Consider the following 16,839-nt stretch of genomic DNA (forward strand, 5'->3'; position numbering starts at 1 on the left):
ACTAAATTTGGACATGGCTATACCTAAGGTGGGCTCCTAAGTCTCTCTATATGTGGTTCGGTTCTAGAGAAAATGGTACCTGAACTAGCAGATTCCTCAATCCTTACCCATTATAGGCTCACATGGACCGAGTTCAGTTCAGGGGAATACATTTCCCTATGGCTGCACGGAGGTGAAAACCTCACGAAGACATAGGTACGGATGTATCCCAAAAGTGATCCACTATCCTGCACGGAGGTGAAAACCTCACGAAGGAAATAGTTTCTCACTCCCACTTAAAAGGTGTGACCACAACGGTCATGCAATGCAATGCAAAAGTATTCTATGAGACTTCAACCAAAACGAATGCAGTAAAATGATCGTATGTTAAAAACTAAATTTTAAATTTTCGATAAAAGGACAAAAAATAATCAATTTTGCGGCTTGACTCTCTTATGTTCCCCAGTGGAGTCGCCAAACTGTCGAAACCATTTTAAATTTGAAAAACGGGAGTCGACTTAAAAACAAAAATGGAGTCGCCACCAATCTTTTCCAAGGTGAGATTGGGCCACCTTAAAATCAATCGTTTTAATAAAACATCTGGGCCTATTAAAACAATAATTCTTTTTAGTCTGCTAAGTTTGATAAAATGGGCTCGGGAGTCGGTTACGTACGAGGAAGGATTAGCACCCTCGTAACGCCCAGAAATTGGTACCTATTTGATTAGTTGATATCTTGATGTCGAAATTTGAAAAGATTTTTAGAGTACGATCCTTTTATTTGAAATAAAATCGGGATTATTCGAATAAAATGTAAAGACCTACTCATTTCGAAGGAAAGAATGTCATACCCAGTAAGTTAGGGTCCAACATTTCAGACCTTCGGAATTAAGTTGGTCTTCGATTTTATAATTCATGTAAGGAGGTTCAAGAGAAGGGTATTCGGTCATCTGAGCCTTGTGAAAAATTGATGCTCAGTAAGTTAGAACGCAATCTCTCAAAACTCCAAAATACCGAATATTGCCTTGATTTTGGAAATCATTATCCTCAATATAACGCAACACCACACCCAGTGAGTTAGGGTGTAACATCCCGAATTTTTAAGAATAGGTTTTTTATTCGAACCTCATACAATTAAATTTGAGAAGGGTACTCGGTTATTTAGATTCAACGAGGAAAATTGGAACCCAGAAGTTAGGGCACAATCCTCCGTGGATCCTAAATATCGAACATTGCCTTTATTTTGAAAACAATCGAGGATAAATCTTTGAATAAAATGAATTTGGTAATTTGAAACTTAAAAAATGATAACATGCAATATGAAAATAGCAATATAATAATCCTAATAACATATATTAATACCTAAAATATAGCAAGCATAAAGAAAATTAAGAACAATAGTAATAATGTAGTGATGAATGTAATAACAAGACAAAACTAGTTAATATAGTGCCATTATAATAATAAAAATAACAATATGTTACTAATAATAAATAAATAATGGTAATATATATATAAAATAATAGTAAAAGTAATAAAATAATAATAATAATACTCTCCCCCTCCCATCTAAATTCGGCTATCAGTCCAACCTTGCTCCGGTCACCAGACCCCTATGAGCCACTATCGGGGCCACCGTACACGGCAGCCGAACCTCAAAAAAAACCTTTTTCGGTAATTTTAAAATGGGTAAGCTTCTTCCCTTTATTTTTACTTTCATATAAAAAAAATTGAAATGAAAAAATAGACAAACAAAGAACTTAAAATGAGAATAGATAAAAAAAAACCTCTTTTGCTTTGATCTTTGATTAATCTCCAAAAACCAACCCCCCTTTACAATAGTTTTGAATGGCTTTTATAGCCAAATTTTACAACTGATTGCCTCCTTCCATGGTGGCAAGTAGGGTAATGGAGTTAGTGGGGTAGCTTAGTAGGGTGATGAAGTTAGTGGGGTGGCTTAGTGGGGTGATGAAGTTAGTGGGGTAGTTTAGGAGTTAGTGGTCAGTTTAGTGGGTGCTAATTGGATGGTTGGTGTTCTGGGCTCTGCTTATTGGTCCTGGGCATAAATTTGGTCCTACAATAATATTAAAATTAATTAAATTAGTACAATGATGATTTTTCTTATTGATGACTTTTTGAATTGGTTAATAGTCGTTTTGTAGTTTTTTGAAGTTGAGTGATCAAAACGTAAATTTACTAATAGTTTAGTACCTTTAGGTGTAGTTTACCCTAAATTAAACCTATGTTAATCCATAAAAGAAAAGTTGTTGTGCAATGACACACTCGCAAGGGAGGAATGTAGGTTCGAATTCTGGAGACAACATTGTTAGGAGGGCAGCCACGAATCCTAAACATATATAGTAAAGCAGACATTTATAATATCAAAATAAAATAAAAGAAACACTTCACATCAATGGCCTATTAGCTCAGTTGGTTAGAGCGTCGTGCTAATAACGCGAAGGTCGCAGGTTCGAAACCTGCATGGGCCACTTGATCTTATTTTATTTTGTTTCTGAAAACGGTGTCGTTTTCCATCCATTTGACCTCCTTCAATCTTTTAAGGGGTAAAGTGTCGTTTACCTTAGTTAGTGGTCCATTCCTTTCTAAGGTTCACACAATGTTGTTCGCACACAAATACTATTCATATTTAATTTTTTTTAAACATTTTTCATCTTATTTTATTATTTATCTTTTATGGAAAAATAGAAAATAAAACATGAAAAATATTTATAGTCTAACAAAAACGAAATTTTAGCAAAATTTCAAATTTAATAAATTTCTATTTAACATTTATTCTATTTCTTCTTACTTAAAAGTCACAATGTAAAATTTAAAAATAGAGACAGAGAATAAATTAACTAATGTTTTTCTTTTAAATATGCTAATTTCTCTTCTTCTTTTTAATAAAAATTGTGCACTTTTATTAATTGGGTCAATTTCGAGCATCTAATATTTAATTCAAGTAGTTGATGTCATCACATTAAACCCTAATTAAATATTTAATTCAAAATTACTCGACACGAATAGAACGTAAAAAACTAAAGGAAGTGGTTGTTAGATTTTAAATTTTACCATGCACATATGCTATGTATAAATTCTTCAGCAAATTATTTTGAATTTAAGTATCATCACATCACATGTGATTCTGATTTGAATATATTTTAATTTAGTTATTTTAAGTAAATTATAAAAATAATATTAATGTAACTAAAATGCATGAATATTTTTTTTTCTTGGGAGAAAGAATGCATGGATATCTTAAATCTATATAATTCTATTTGTTGATATATCAAAGTATCAAACCGTCAATTTGGTGGTTGAAGCCAAGTTAGAGTTAGAAGGTATGGCCACGAGAAAACTCTCCATATCACATGTGCTGCCTCTGTTGGGCTTTTGTTATGTTCCAGTAGTCATTTGGAGCCCAACTTGTAGCTTTGGACGGACTCCACCGTCGTTCATTTTGTATACACATGTTTCAAATTTTTTAATAATTTTTATATTTTATATTTTTTGACAAACTATTTTAACATTATTTATAATAAAAATAATACGTTTCAACGTATTTAAACTCACGTCCTATAATAATAATAATATTTATGTCAATCGAATTATTCTATTGTCTCCAATTATTGTGTTTACTCACACGTTTTTTTGTAAGTGACAATCCTTTATATTTATCTTATCATGATAACAACTTGGCTCATATCTCATATGGTAATTGTTGTTAATAGTACATAAATCATATAAAAGTTTAGCATTTCATTGTCATTTAACCATAGCATTGAAAAAGAGCGACAGATGACCAAAAAAAACAAAGGGCATTTTGAAACATAACTAAAGTCACGTTACAAATTCCATCAGAAATGGAGCCCATCATCATCACTACTCACCACCAAGCAACCCAAGAAACCTACAAACACCATTAATGTCTCTCACATATCAAATATTACACACACACACAAAAAAAATAAAAAAATAAAAAACTCTCCCAAAGGCTTTTAGCTTTACCTACAAACGTTAGATAGAGATCTGTCATTGTTAAACCTTTCTTTTTTTCTTTTCTTCTAAATTTCTTGAAATTGTATTGAAGATTCAGATTTTGGGTTACTTCCACGAAGAACACTCTTTGGGGAGAAACCAATAAAGCCGGAAGAAAGATTGCCGCTGCTGCCACTACTGCTAGTATTACTGTTATCAAGTTGCAGAGAAATGGAGAGGTTGGTGTCAGCATTTCCATGCCTGATAATACGACTACCACTACTGGTAGCTTGAGAAGCTTCCACAAGCTTTCTTGAACGCTGTCGGCCTCTATGCATGTGTCTCTCACAGTATTTATGGTCTGGGACTGCTTCTTTGCTGCACCTCCATTTCTTCCCATCCGTACGTCTACATCTTCCGGGCTCTGGATCAACCCCATTCTTATACTCCAAGTGCAATGGTCCACAACCCAAATCTGAATCAACAACATCAAAGCAAAAACAAAAATCATTTCATCTAATCTATGAACCAATAAACAGAAGGGTGTTTAGTGTTTACAGCTAGAGTAGAGTTGATAAGGATTGGCATGGAGACCACCAAGAGAACCAGCAACACTTTTCCATAGAGGGAGAAGGAGATGATTAGGGACAGGGAGACCAGCTTCCATGTACTTGTAGATAAGAGATTGAAGCTGCAGTTCTTGCAGTTGAAAAACAGTGAACCCACACGATTTTGTGAACCCAGTTGGCCTATGATCAGATCCACGTCCAAGCTCAAGACCTAGCCCAATTGGAGGCGACCCTTCTCCACCACTCAACATATTACTCTCCATGTTTGTAAGTCCAATCCCTGGAAAAAGAGAAAAGAAAAGGTTTACAAATGCATGATAGTCAAGATTTTTTTTTTTTGAGAGAGAGTATAAAAAGAAGAGTGTACCGAAGTCTGCAAAACGGGCAATCTTGAGAGGTGTGTATTGAGGTTCCATTTCTTGATAATCAGTATGAGGGTCAAAAGCAGAGAAGAAGATGCAGTATGGACTGGCAACATACACTGAATTAACAGTAGTAAAAGGCCTAAAAGATTTACACACACTCTGAAAGTTGCAGCAGTAAGAATAGATTTTTTTTCAGGTCAGAAAATTTTTTAGTTCCCTGGCAGTTTAAATGAGGATGGGTGGGGGAGGTATCTTCTTAAATGGGTTTCAAATATTAACAAAAAAAAGAAAAAAAAAAATTCCTTACCGGGTTGTTTTAAAACCTGACAAATGCAGCAATGACAGCAAGCAAGCAAGGCACGCCCCAGTTGTCTTTCTATGAATCCTTTGTCTCTATGCAACAACAAAGAGAGAGAGAGAGAGAGAGATTAAAGTGAGAGTGAAGTGTTCTGAAATTGTCAGGAAACTCTGCAGGGTGTTTGCAGACACAAACGCGTCTGTCAGGTCATGAATCGTGACAACTAGAATCTGGGACCCCCATTATATGACAAAGGAGGACAGAGTTTTCTTTTTGGCCTGTTTTGCTAATTTGCCACTTAGGAACAAGCAACAGTTTCATTTTCATTAAAACAGGCAGATATGCTTAAGTAGAAGACGTGAGTGAGTTAAATTTTGATGATATGAGCTGCTGGGAGGGAAGAGAGTGATGAATGAGTAGGATTTGGTCAACAGTTACGGTTTCGACTTGGATTTGATTACTTCATTTCTGGCGTACGCAAATTAAGAAGCCCAACTAAAAGATAACATTGAATTGGAGCTTTCAATGCTCAAACTTCTAGGTGTTCTTTTTTAGCATTGTTATACTTGTGTCAGCATTGTTATACTGTCAAAACAAAGTAAAAAACAAAGGTACTAAAACAGTAAGTGGCGTCGCCCGGACTCGAACCGGAGACCTTCAGTGTGTTAGACTGACGTGATAACCAACTACACCACGACACCATTTGAAACTGACTCTATTTCTTCTTTAAATCACCATTTTCATATTGTGTTGGGTTGTATTATACCTACTTTCCATGAGTAAAAGTATAATGGAAATCCTGTACTAGGAATCAAATTACATTTTGTCATCTCCATTTAAAATATGATCAAATTAGTCTTTATATATTAGATTAAAAAGTAAATTGATCATTTATGTTAAAATTTTCATTCATTTATATTGTTAAAAACCGACGTAACTGAGAAAATAATCAGATAGTGACACGTGACATACCACGTATACCTTATGATAACGTACAGAGATAAGTTTTTAACTGCAAAAATGGATAAATTTTTTTTAATAAAAGGACTAATTTACTTTTTGATCTAATGTATAAGGAGTAATTTACCCATTTTTTGAATGAAGAGGACAAAATACAATGCAACTCCTAATATAAAGGCTTTTATAGTTATTTTTACCGTTTTGTTTGTTTTTCAAGCATTCTGAAGGAATTGGATTGCTTTTAACATGGAGCAGAGACCCATTACTGTGCAACTTATCAGATGGAGAATTGGAAGGTTGTTTTTTGGTAACTTTGATGTGCAACATTTGGATTATAATTTCTTTTGCAGAAATGATCATATGAACAAATTTCTTCTTCTATTTTTTTGTTCATTATAACTTGAGAGAGATTTCCCACAGACAGGATGGCTGTTAGAATAAAGCCTCACGGTGAATTCTATATTATATATTGGGATGCCCGCACATAGATCGGCCAAGTGCTAAGAAAAGCCGAGTAAACGGCAAGAAGAGTTAAACTATACTTCATTTTCTGTCAAATTAAGACCATCTCAAATATGCACAAGGACTTTGACAAATGTTGGTGAGGCAAATTCATCTATTAAGAAAGGTAACTTAATGACATTTACTCGAGCAGAATCAGAATATAAAATTGGTAAATTCACTCAAGGGTATGTCAAATACATACCTATATCTAACACTCATCAATTATATCCAGTTATAGATGTGGAGTATCTTTGCTTTTCTAAACTCAAAATCAATACTTGATAATGACGTTGCTTAAAAAATGTAAATAGTAATAATGTCTATCAGAAGATCAACAACAACAATAAGTAGAAAGGTTTGAGAGAAAAATCCATGAAAAGAATTAATACGGTCATTTCATGTGCCAAAGAAGTCCTACAAAGTGCATTTATATGAAATAGAAACATTGGAAAATCTGCCTGTTTGCTGCTGGAATTAAGGTAAATTTCTCCAAAAAAAAGGGGAGATACAGAGTCGATACAAAGTTTAGAAAGTCGTTCAAATAAGAGGTACATACAGTTTCAATTTTCACATCCCTACCTTGTGCATTTTCAAAAGCTCCAATAAACCAGTTATTAGTAACAAAGAAATATTAGTAAAACAGCCTCTTACAATATTAGTAACCCCTTGCTGATTCTCAAGAATGCCAGCATAGAAAAAATTATAAAAGGGAATATGGAACCGGGTTATCACAATTAGCAGATAACAGGCTCCCTCCCCGACTGAAAACAGAAAGGAAAGGCCATTAGAGCAGAGAAAGAGGTATACCGTCTCAGTAGTTCACGACTGATCCATTTATAGTGCAACATTTACATCACGATGGCTGTGGGAAACAACTTGCAAGTTTACTCTCATCAACCAAATCCAGGAGGCACATCAGGGTCATCATCACTGACATCACACGGATGCTTCTGATCAATATCTACAGAAAAGCCAGGTGGCACACAAACATCAACATCATCTTGTTCCTGCCCCTCCTGTGAGTGACTGGGCTCTTCCTTACAGTTCTTCAAAGCTCCATCATAAGGCCTAGGAAGCTGCTGTTTAGCCTTGTGAGATTGCTGACAGTGGTTGCCGTGACGATTATTTGACATAGAGAAACCTGGTGGTTCTTGTGGATCACCATCAGATAATGTCTCATCGACTCTTCTAGCTGTGGCCTTAATGGTACCATTACTCTCAGATTCCTTTCCAACACATACCATTTCACGGACAGATGATTCACCTTTTTCTTTCCCTTGAGGATTAGCTAATTTATCGTAAACAGATTGTACCGTTTCTGTAATTTCAGTTCTCATGCCACCTTCCGATCTTATTATTTCCCAGAGACTATCTGAAATCTGGCCCATCACTTTGTTCCTAATCATTATAGAAAATTAAAGTGTCAAATTAACATCAACATTATTGACTACATGGAAACAACCAACAAGAACTTATAGCTGGTGAAGCATATGTGAAGAGTGAAAAATCTAACATACTCTTGAATAGCTAACGGAACTCTGAGTTGATATTCTTCTCACAAACTGCTCCCAATTTATACTTATATCGATATCTTATTATTCCCAATGCTGAAATTTTTAATAACCAGATTTCACATAAATAAAACACACCATAAAGATAGATGCAAGCATTTTATTCGGGAACACGCATCATTTCAACTAAGAAATCCAATATGGATTCTTAATTTTCACTCTTATATGCATATATACACATATAAATGAAGTTCTTAAGTTTAAAGTCATAACTAACTTTGACAACAAGGTCCACTTACCCAACCTCATCATGTATTGCATCTGATAGTTGCCTTACTTTCATGTTTTCAGCGCCAGGACGGTTAAGTGCTGCCGACTGCTTCACAGCTGAAATGATGTTGTTGCGTAATTCTTCCTGCAATTTATTGCCTTATTCAGAACATATTATAAGGGACACTGTAAGAATGCCGCTATTTACTTCATATTCATTTAAAGTAATAAATATACGAAGGTTGCATTCGGCGTGTTCTTGAGTTGACAGAGTCATTCTTTGAATCCATTAGGAAAGAAAGCAAAGTATAAAATACATAGCTCGAGCTGAACAACTGATTTTATCCAAACAAGTTTAATCAAGCTGTTTGGCTTGTTTTCGAAAAGCATAGGCTAATTAAATCGATATACAATAATCACATTTGTCAACAATCTATAGCAGCAAAGCAGCTTAATCAAACGTGGCCTTGAATTTGAAATTAATAAATTATACCCAGATATAATAATCAAATTAAATTCCATGAAAATACCCAAAACTCAAAATCAAGACAAAACCCATTCAGGCAAACAATCACAGACAACAAGCATCCATGATTTCCAGGTTACCCAAAAGTTCAGCATTCTAAAACTTTTACCTTAATCTTAGAAAAAAAAATATAGAAGCTAAAAAAAGTAGATAATATTGGTGAATAAAAAGAAGAAGAAGAAAGAACGTACGTTGTGCTTGAGCTTGCGGATGATTTTGAGACGGAGCTTGTCGAAGTCACCATCGTCCTTGAGCTTTGCAATTACCTCTTCTTTCCTAATCTTCTTGTTTTCTTCTCCCATCGGTTGCTTTGCATTCAATCTGTTGGAAAAAAATACCTTTCTCTTTTATGTTTCTGTTAACAGGGAAAGGGGAAGAACGTTGTACTAAAATTTTGTGCGTTTTTAGGGTTTTACACGGATCAAGGAAGTTCAATTTGTTTCGAATTACAATTGGGATTTTGGTTTAAGGCAGTCATGTTGTTTCATAATCAGCAATTATTAGCAGTAAAATTAAAAATTTAGACACTTTTTGGGAATTGCGAAATGGGATTTCTTTTCTGGATTAAACTGGGCCATTTCAGTTTAGACCCAGATGAAATGTATGGGTCATATTAGGCCTGAGCCATGGAAATATCTTTTGAATGTTTGGGCTTTTGAGCAAAATGGCAATCCAGATTTTTCAGCTTCAATATTTACAAGAATGCAACCGCCGAGGCATTGCCGTCACCATCGCTGGTCAAGTCTTCACCGAGGATGTTGCTGACTTTCTGTTGGGCTTCTCCTCGATGTTCTCCAATGAATGTTAGCCAGTGATAGGTATGTCCGGTCCGGATCGTGGGTCGCAAAAGGAGCATACCCTCCTGGTATCAAGGTGATAACTTTTAGCCAGTGATTCATGGTTGCAGTTGAATGGAAAGAGGATTGGGATCGTGGGGCTTGGGAGAATTGGTTCCGAAGTTGCATAAAGGCTGGTACCATTTGGTTGCAGCATTGCTTACTGCTCGAGAAGGGAGAAGGCAACCGTCCCAGACCTTTACTATTCCACTTTTTTTATATCAATGAGAACGACGTGATTTAATATCCTAGTAATAATTATGAAAATCAATTTACATGCCTCCTCAATACCATCACTCTCCTAATTTTTGTGGTCCTCGCAGCAGTATCTTCTTCCTTTAATTTAGCCATCTTTGCTTGTGTACCATTAGACCTATCCAAATAAACTTGCGAAGAACATGAACCGTAAAAATTTGTTTTTTTAGAGAACTTGAGGGGTTCAGCTTCAGAGCTTTGGGGCTCGAAATGGCCACCGTTAAACAAGAAGAGCTGCCGCTTGTCCTTTTGCGCCGTCCACCCAACTTCCATTTTCCATTCAAAGACCGTCTCCAAACCCACTTCCGTCTACTCGACCCGCTGGATTCGGACCCTCCCGAGTCGACTCATTCCTTCTTTTCCCGCCACGCTGCTTCTGTACATGTCCTCCTCTGCGTGGACCCTACACCCGTCACCCGCGGCCTCCTCTCACTCCTCCCTTTCCTCCAGCTTATCGTAGGCTCAAGCACTGGAGTTGATCATATTGACCTACAAGAGTGCCGCCGCCGGAGCATCTCTGTCACCAACGCCGGGAAGGCCTTTTCCCCTGACGTAGCTGACTTGGCCGTAGGCCTCCTTATCGATGTTCTCCGAAGAGTTTCCGCCGGTTGCCAGTACGTTCGGGCTGGGTTGTGGGCTCAGAATGGGGAATTCCCGCTTGGTTTCAAGGTTTGGTATTGGTTCTTTGCTTGTTAAAGATTGTATTTCTTTTATTTCAAAAGGTGCTTGCCTACCATACTGAAAAAAGAGTTTCTTTGGCAAGACTATGTCGTTCTTTGTGCATTTCTTGGTTAAACTCCGGTGCGATGTGATTACTACAGCAAAGCAGAACTCTGGATAATCTCTCTAAACAGGAGTGAACTTTGTGTTCGTTGTAGTATCCATGGCTGATGGACTTGCAAGCTGTTATAGGGCATAGTACGAAAGAATGCAACTACGTTTAAAACATGAAAATGGATGCCGTTTACTTACCAGACATAAAATTGACAAATTAGTGCTCTAGATAATTCTCTTAAGACACCAAAAATGCCAGAATTGGCGTCTAGAGAGTTTCAAAGCTGTGCTACAAATTCTAGTTAGGTGGACTGGACTAGTAGAGTGTGTTGCCCACTAGTTAACTTAATGGGAAAATCATGATGGTCCAGCTACTCTGCCATCCGATTTATATCAGATGCTTTCCGTTTTCCATCTCGAATTATGTGGTTGTGTGGTGTAGTCTAAGCAATAAGCAGGTTTGGCCAGAAAAGTATAACTGAAATCCAGGTTAAGTTTTAATTTTAAGTGAATCATGGGAGAGTCATTGTTGGTGCACCATTTTGGTCATGGTTTTATGCTACATATTCATGTTTTCTGGAAACTAAATTATAAGGTTGCCTCATAAACATCGGTGCAGTTAGGAGGAAAACGAGTTGGAATAGTGGGCTTGGGAAGCATTGGTGCTGAAATTGCGAAAAGGCTCGAGCCATTTGGCTGTTCTATTTCCTACAACTCAAGAAGGAAAAAGCCATCTGTTCCATTTCCATGGTTTAAAAATGTCTATGACCTTGCAGTCAATAATGATGTTCTAATTGTTTGTTGCACGTTGACAGAAGAATCTCGACACATAATTAGCAAGGATGTCATGACTGCCCTGGGAACGGAAGGGGTAATAATAAATGTTGGACGTGGGGCTCTTATTGACGAGAAGGAATTGGTGCAACTTCTGGTCAGAGGTGAGCTTCGTGGTGCCGGTCTCGATGTGTTTGAGAACGAGCCTGATGTTCCCCAAGAGCTGTTTTCCTTGAAAAACGTTGTACTGTCTCCTCATTGTGCTGTTGCAACTCCTGAATGTTTCGATGCACTGGAGGAGTTGATCACAGCCAACCTGCATGCATTCTTTTCGAGTAAACCTTTGCAGTCAGTAGTTGAACTTGAATGAATGGTTTTCTAAAGATAAGAAGTCTATAGGTAGCTTAATCTTAGCCAGCTTCTCCGATTGGCAGCGCTTGAACTTATTGATGATGTGGGATTGTAATGTCAAAGCTGGAAAGCTAACCTAACCACTATTGTACATTGAATAAGAGAAGATATGGGGTGGATGAGGTTTCTTGTTACTTGAGTTTTATCATTTGTTTAAAACTTTTGCGTCTCATCAAGTGGGAGAGCAGCTGCATGGATGGCCAATTTCTAACAAAAACATTTTTTGTTTGATAAAACTGAGCAATCAACAACGGGAAACCAGACCAATTAAGATCCGAAACTCGCACTTCCGTGCGGAGAAACGTAATGGAAACACATAGCAAAGCACAAGTCAAAAGCATTGATGCTTGGTTGCTGCGAAAAAGAAGGTTTTGCTAATATTGTTTTCCGAGGTCTGTTGACCAGGCAGAAACTTTCATGTTTTGAGTTTGACGCATTGGATGATAACAGGTACATTAAATGTAAACAAAGGCCATTAATTCCACAAATAGCTTCATACAGGGAAGCTATTCAGTCTCCCATTATTCCACAAAACAGGTAAATGAAGCAAAGGGATGAAAGACACCATTATGGCTCATCCCCAAACTTCGAAAGGATACTGAACAGCTTATATAATTTTAGATCGGTCTTGATCAGAAAAACCATCCTAGGTCTTCTTAAATAGCTTGTGCTGGATAAGCTGAGCAAAGGTGCGAGGCGGGAACAATGGAGGCTCCGTCTCGGACACTGTCTCGGGCAGTGGCTTGAGAATGATCTTCTCCTTGGGTGGCTCACAGAAAACTGCCCATGATATCCTAACTTTCTCCTTGTTAACTAAACCCCTGTGGAGAATGCTCTTGAACTTACCATTGCTGAGGATCTCAATGGTGTCGCCAATGTGCATGATGATGGAGTTTGGAACGCATTTCGCGGTAATCCACTTGCCTTCATAAAAGAGTTGCAGACCTGGAACCATGTTGTGGAGAATGAAAGTGAGTGCACTTACATCTGTGTGAGCTTCCACACCTAGAGCCAGCTCTGGTTGAGGGCATTTGGGGTAGTAATTGATTTTCATTTGAAGGAGAAGCTCTTCTAATCCACCAACTTCCTTCTCTAGCCCGCCTTCTTCCAATCCCAAGCAAAGTGATAATGCCGAAAAAATTTTGCTGGCTAGGCCACGAAGTTGCCTTGCATACTCACTTGTAACTTCACTGCACTCACTCACACACATATATGCATACGAATCGTTAAAATAAACCATGAAGTGAAGCTTGTTTAAATGTAACGCAATGCAAAACTCACGTGTATTCACTGGGTGTTTTAGGCCAGATTGACAGGTCTCTCTTGTCCTCAGGAAAGACAAGATGGAAGAAGTAATCTATCCACTCAAGCTTGCCACTAGCATTGTTAGCAAGCTTACTGCCGTAGCCTTGAATCTTCCCCGAAGCTTGGTCATTGGCATACTTCTCTTTCTCCTCGATAGGGAGTTCAAAGAACTTCTGCCCGGCGATCCTGACACGGTCCATGAGTTGGTCCGAGATCCCATGGTTAACAAGGTGCATCACGCCCCACTCCATGGCAGCTTTCTTCAACTCCTGGAGACATCTCTCGCGCACCTTGATGTCCTCGGACTCGATATCCTTTAAGTCAATGGTTGGAACCTGTGGTCCTCCTTTTTTCTCTTCTTCGAATACATTGCCTATACTTGCCAGCTCTTCCTTAGGTCTAATATACTCTTTCGGGATTGACTGAATCCCACTACTTGCCAAGCTCTCCACTCTGGGGGCAATTGAACTCGCCATTTTAGCAAACCCTAACTTTGTTTATTATTATTATTATTTTATGAACGTGAAGTACTTAGAATTCAAGTGGGATTTTTATAGGGCAGTGTATGTACGGGAAGCTGTTATCACGTGTGTGATTAGCCATGGTCAAAGTTAGTTGACTGGAAGATTTGTATCATAATGAGCTTAACAAAGTGAGTAGCAATGGTCAAAGTCTCAAAGAGCTCGTGATGCATGTGTAATGAAGGTTGATAGAAATTTCAAAATGAAAACATAGTACCTAATAATTATAAAGTGTGAAAACCTCTCGCTATAAATGTTTTTATTGTTTTAAATGTGTTGATGGTGGTATCATATCTCAAACAAATTGATTTGGTTGATGCACACTTGTTGAGGTTTTTTTTATTAATTTTTTGTATTTATAAATCACGGTCTCTTAATGTGATGTATTAGAAAATAATTAGGTGTCATGCATATGACACATTCTTTTCTTAGACTCGACACGTATCTTTGGATGTGTCTCTTTGATAGAATTCGCACTCAAGTATCGTCATAGATAGCGAGTAGTGCCCATAAGTTCTTTGCATTCCACCTTGCGAGGTGGAGAGGCACAACGGGATCACCTCACGAGGTCATCATGTCAATGCGTGCGAGACACAATGGGGCTATCTATCTCACAGCTCATACATTTCCTTTGCGCTCCACCTCGCAAGAAGCGATGGAAGGATCCACATCGCGGGGAGACTTAAATTTCGAGTTGTGAGGATGGGTTAAATTTCGAGTTGTGAAGTATCCTATAACATCACTACATAGTAATTGTTATGCAGTAATTCTCTGTTAGAATTAAGTGACCCAAATTCTTATTTAAATAAAATACGATGGAAAATAAAATAAAAGTAAAATCCATATAGAACTAGACTTCTTTTATTTTATTTTAGAATAAGGTTTTTAAACCTTATTAAACTCCATCTATTTTATATTGATTAGGATAAGGTGTTTCAATCCTACTAGAATATGGCTTTGCAAGCCTATAAATAGACATAGTCTATTCCTCTTGTATTTGAGTAAAAATTTTTCGACATAGTGAATTTTCTTCTCCTCGCCGTGGTTTTTTCCGAAAGGGTTTCCACGTAAAACTTTATGTGTTCTTTATTTTTATTTATTTTATTCTATTTTATTTTTCACAAATTGGTATCGAGCTTAGGGTTATTCATCTCGATCACGGTAATGGCGTCTTTGAAGTATGAAATTCATTGTTGGATCGCAACACAGATTTGCGTTGTGGCAAATTAAGATGCAAGCGTTCTTGCACAGATGGATCTAGAGGATGCCTGCTAGGATAGATAAGATGCCTTCGACATTAACAGATGAAGAGAAGAAGCGTAAGGATCGAAAGGCATTAACACAATTACATCGCATTTGTCCAACGAAATTTTGCAGGATGTGATGAAAGAGAAAACTGTCATTGCATTATGGAAGAGGCTAGAACAAATATGTATGTCGAAAACTCTAACAAGCAAGTTGCATATGAAGCGGCGTCTTTATGCTCATCGTTTGGAGGAAGGTGCGTCAGACACGAACACTTAATGGTGTTTAAAGAAATTCTCTCAAACTTGGAGGCCATGGAGGTTCAAGATGATAAGGAAGATCTAGGGTTGATTCTACTTTGTTCGTTGCCCGTCTTATTCAACCTTTAGAGACACGATTTTATATAGCCGCGAGTCTCTCACAGTTGATGAGGTTTATGATTCTTTAACCTCGTATGATAAGATGAAGCATCTTGTGGTTAAACCCAACTCTCGGGAGAGGGTCTCATTGTTCGTGGGAGACAAGACCGGAATGTTGATGATGATCGTGGTAGAACACAGAACGGAATCCTCGTGGTAAATCTAAGGGTAGATCGAAATCTTCAAACAGAGGTAAAACTTGCAACTTCGCAAGAAGAAAGGGCACATTAAATCTGAGTGCTATAAGCTACAAAATAAGATTAAAAGGGAGGCTGCGAATCAAAAGGAAAACAACCGGAAAATTCGGTGAAGGCGATGTTGTAGAAGACTACAGCGATGGTGAACTTCTAGTTGCTTCATCAATGATTCTAAAGTAAGCGAGAGTGGATACTTGATTCAGTGCACCTTCCACATGAGTCCCAATCGGGATTGGTTTACAACTTATGAAACAAAGATCTCAAGGTGTTGTTTTGATGGGAAATAATGCTTCATGTAAAATCGCGGTGTTGGAACAATTAAAGTTAAGATGTTTGATGGAGTTGTCGAACACTTAGTGACGTGCGGCATGTTCCGAATTGAAAAGAAATTTAATTTCGTTGAGTACTCTTGATTCAAAAGGTGCAGATACACGGTGAAAGTGGGGTTTTAAAGATTTCCAAAGGGTCCCTTGTTGTGATGAAAGGGCAAAGAAAGATTGCCAAGTTATATGTTTTACAGGGTTCTACTGTTACTGGTGATGCAGCTGTCGCTTCCTCTTCCTTGTCAGATGATGATATTACTAAACTTTGGCATATGCGCCTAGGGCATATGAGTGAGAATGGCATGGCAGAATTAAGCAAAAGAGGACTTCTTAATGGGCAAGGAATTTGCAAACTGAATTTCGTGAGCCTTGTGTTTTGGGAAGCAAAGAGAGTTCGATTCACTAGAGGAATCCATAACACGAAGGAAACGTTGGAGTATATCCATTCTGATCTGTGGGGGCCGTCCAGAGTGCCTTCGAGAGGTGGAGCTAATTATATGCTAACCTTTATTGATGATTTTTCCAGAAAAGTTTGGGCGTTCTTCCTGAAGCAGAAAAGCGATGTGTTTTCCACATTTAAGTCTTGGAAAATTATGATTGAAAAACAGACGGGAAAACAGATAAAATACCTCCGTACAGACAATGGCTTAGAGTTCTGTTCTGATGAGTTTAATAGATTGTGCAAGTCAGAAGGGATCATGAGACACTTGACAGTTCGTCATACTCCACAGCAAAACGGCGTTGCAGAACGAATGAACAGAACGATCATGGAGAAGGTTCGATGTATGTTGTCAAATGCCAACTTACGAAGTCATTTTGG

The 16,839-nt window shown here is 37.6% G+C and overlaps 4 protein-coding genes and 2 non-coding genes across 7 annotated transcripts; 2 read left to right on the forward strand and 4 right to left on the reverse strand.

Annotated features, from left to right (window-relative positions):
* The first annotated feature begins 2,393 nt into the window (after positions 1-2,393).
* Positions 2,394-2,467, forward strand: TRNAI-AAU (transfer RNA isoleucine (anticodon AAU)). Its single transcript has one exon. It is a non-coding gene; the product is annotated as a tRNA-Ile (tRNA).
* Positions 2,468-3,696: 1,229 nt separating this feature from the next.
* On the reverse strand, positions 3,697-5,144 carry LOC108461448 (growth-regulating factor 10-like). Of its 2 annotated transcripts, XR_001867750.2 has the most exons (4): positions 4,893-5,143; positions 4,515-4,805; positions 3,987-4,431; positions 3,697-3,888 (listed from the first exon to the last, which is right to left on the reverse strand). XR_001867750.2 is itself a non-coding variant. In XM_017761290.2 (3 exons), exons 1-3 carry the CDS (start codon positions 4,939-4,941, stop codon positions 4,043-4,045), a joined length of 729 nt encoding a protein of 242 aa, XP_017616779.1. In that variant the 5' UTR covers positions 4,942-5,144; the 3' UTR covers positions 3,697-4,042. The 2 variants fall into 2 exon arrangements, 1 of the variants encoding a protein (XP_017616779.1); XM_017761290.2 differs by having other exon boundaries at positions 3,697-4,431; positions 4,893-5,144.
* Positions 5,145-5,815: 671 nt separating this feature from the next.
* TRNAV-AAC (transfer RNA valine (anticodon AAC)) lies at positions 5,816-5,889 on the reverse strand. The gene has a single exon. It is a non-coding gene; the product is annotated as a tRNA-Val (tRNA).
* Positions 5,890-7,046: 1,157 nt separating this feature from the next.
* On the reverse strand, positions 7,047-9,515 carry LOC108461664 (uncharacterized). The gene is made up of 3 exons (XM_017761568.2): positions 9,151-9,515; positions 8,463-8,578; positions 7,047-8,050 (listed from the first exon to the last, which is right to left on the reverse strand). The coding sequence occupies exons 1-3, from the start codon at positions 9,259-9,261 to the stop codon at positions 7,546-7,548; spliced, it is 732 nt and encodes a 243-aa protein (XP_017617057.1). The 5' UTR covers positions 9,262-9,515; the 3' UTR covers positions 7,047-7,545.
* Positions 9,516-9,603: 88 nt separating this feature from the next.
* LOC108461633 (glyoxylate/hydroxypyruvate reductase HPR3-like) lies at positions 9,604-12,181 on the forward strand. The gene is made up of 2 exons (XM_017761534.2): positions 9,604-10,719; positions 11,444-12,181. The coding sequence occupies exons 1-2, from the start codon at positions 10,261-10,263 to the stop codon at positions 11,966-11,968; spliced, it is 984 nt and encodes a 327-aa protein (XP_017617023.1). The 5' UTR covers positions 9,604-10,260; the 3' UTR covers positions 11,969-12,181.
* A 307-nt stretch (positions 12,182-12,488) lies between these two features.
* Positions 12,489-13,868, reverse strand: LOC108461632 (leucoanthocyanidin dioxygenase-like). The gene is made up of 2 exons (XM_017761533.2): positions 13,291-13,868; positions 12,489-13,199 (listed from the first exon to the last, which is right to left on the reverse strand). Exons 1-2 carry the CDS (start codon positions 13,788-13,790, stop codon positions 12,656-12,658), a joined length of 1,044 nt encoding a protein of 347 aa, XP_017617022.1. The 5' UTR covers positions 13,791-13,868; the 3' UTR covers positions 12,489-12,655.
* Between the last annotated feature and the right edge of the window lie 2,971 nt (positions 13,869-16,839).

This window comes from Gossypium arboreum, chromosome 12, assembly GCF_025698485.1.
Source record: "Gossypium arboreum isolate Shixiya-1 chromosome 12, ASM2569848v2, whole genome shotgun sequence".
Classification (NCBI taxonomy): Eukaryota; Viridiplantae; Streptophyta; class Magnoliopsida; order Malvales; family Malvaceae; genus Gossypium; species Gossypium arboreum.

Coding starts and splice junctions, on each gene's coding strand:
- LOC108461448 (XM_017761290.2), bottom strand. CDS start 4,941: ATGGAACCTCAATACACACCTCTCAAGATTGCCCGTTTTGCAGACTTC. Junction 4,806..4,892: donor TGCCCGTTTTGCAGACTTCG/GTACACTCTTCT, acceptor CTCTTTTTCCAG/GGATTGGACTTACAAACATG. Junction 4,432..4,514: donor TTATCAACTCTACTCTAGCT/GTAAACACTAAA, acceptor TTGTTGATTCAG/ATTTGGGTTGTGGACCATTG.
- LOC108461664 (XM_017761568.2), bottom strand. CDS start 9,261: ATGGGAGAAGAAAACAAGAAGATTAGGAAAGAAGAGGTAATTGCAAAG. Junction 8,579..9,150: donor TCCGCAAGCTCAAGCACAAC/GTACGTTCTTTC, acceptor AATAAATTGCAG/GAAGAATTACGCAACAACAT. Junction 8,051..8,462: donor GCAATACATGATGAGGTTGG/GTAAGTGGACCT, acceptor TATAATGATTAG/GAACAAAGTGATGGGCCAGA.
- LOC108461633 (XM_017761534.2), top strand. CDS start 10,261: ATGGCCACCGTTAAACAAGAAGAGCTGCCGCTTGTCCTTTTGCGCCGT. Junction 10,720..11,443: donor AATTCCCGCTTGGTTTCAAG/GTTTGGTATTGG, acceptor ACATCGGTGCAG/TTAGGAGGAAAACGAGTTGG.
- LOC108461632 (XM_017761533.2), bottom strand. CDS start 13,790: ATGGCGAGTTCAATTGCCCCCAGAGTGGAGAGCTTGGCAAGTAGTGGG. Junction 13,200..13,290: donor AAAACACCCAGTGAATACAC/GTGAGTTTTGCA, acceptor GAGTGAGTGCAG/TGAAGTTACAAGTGAGTATG.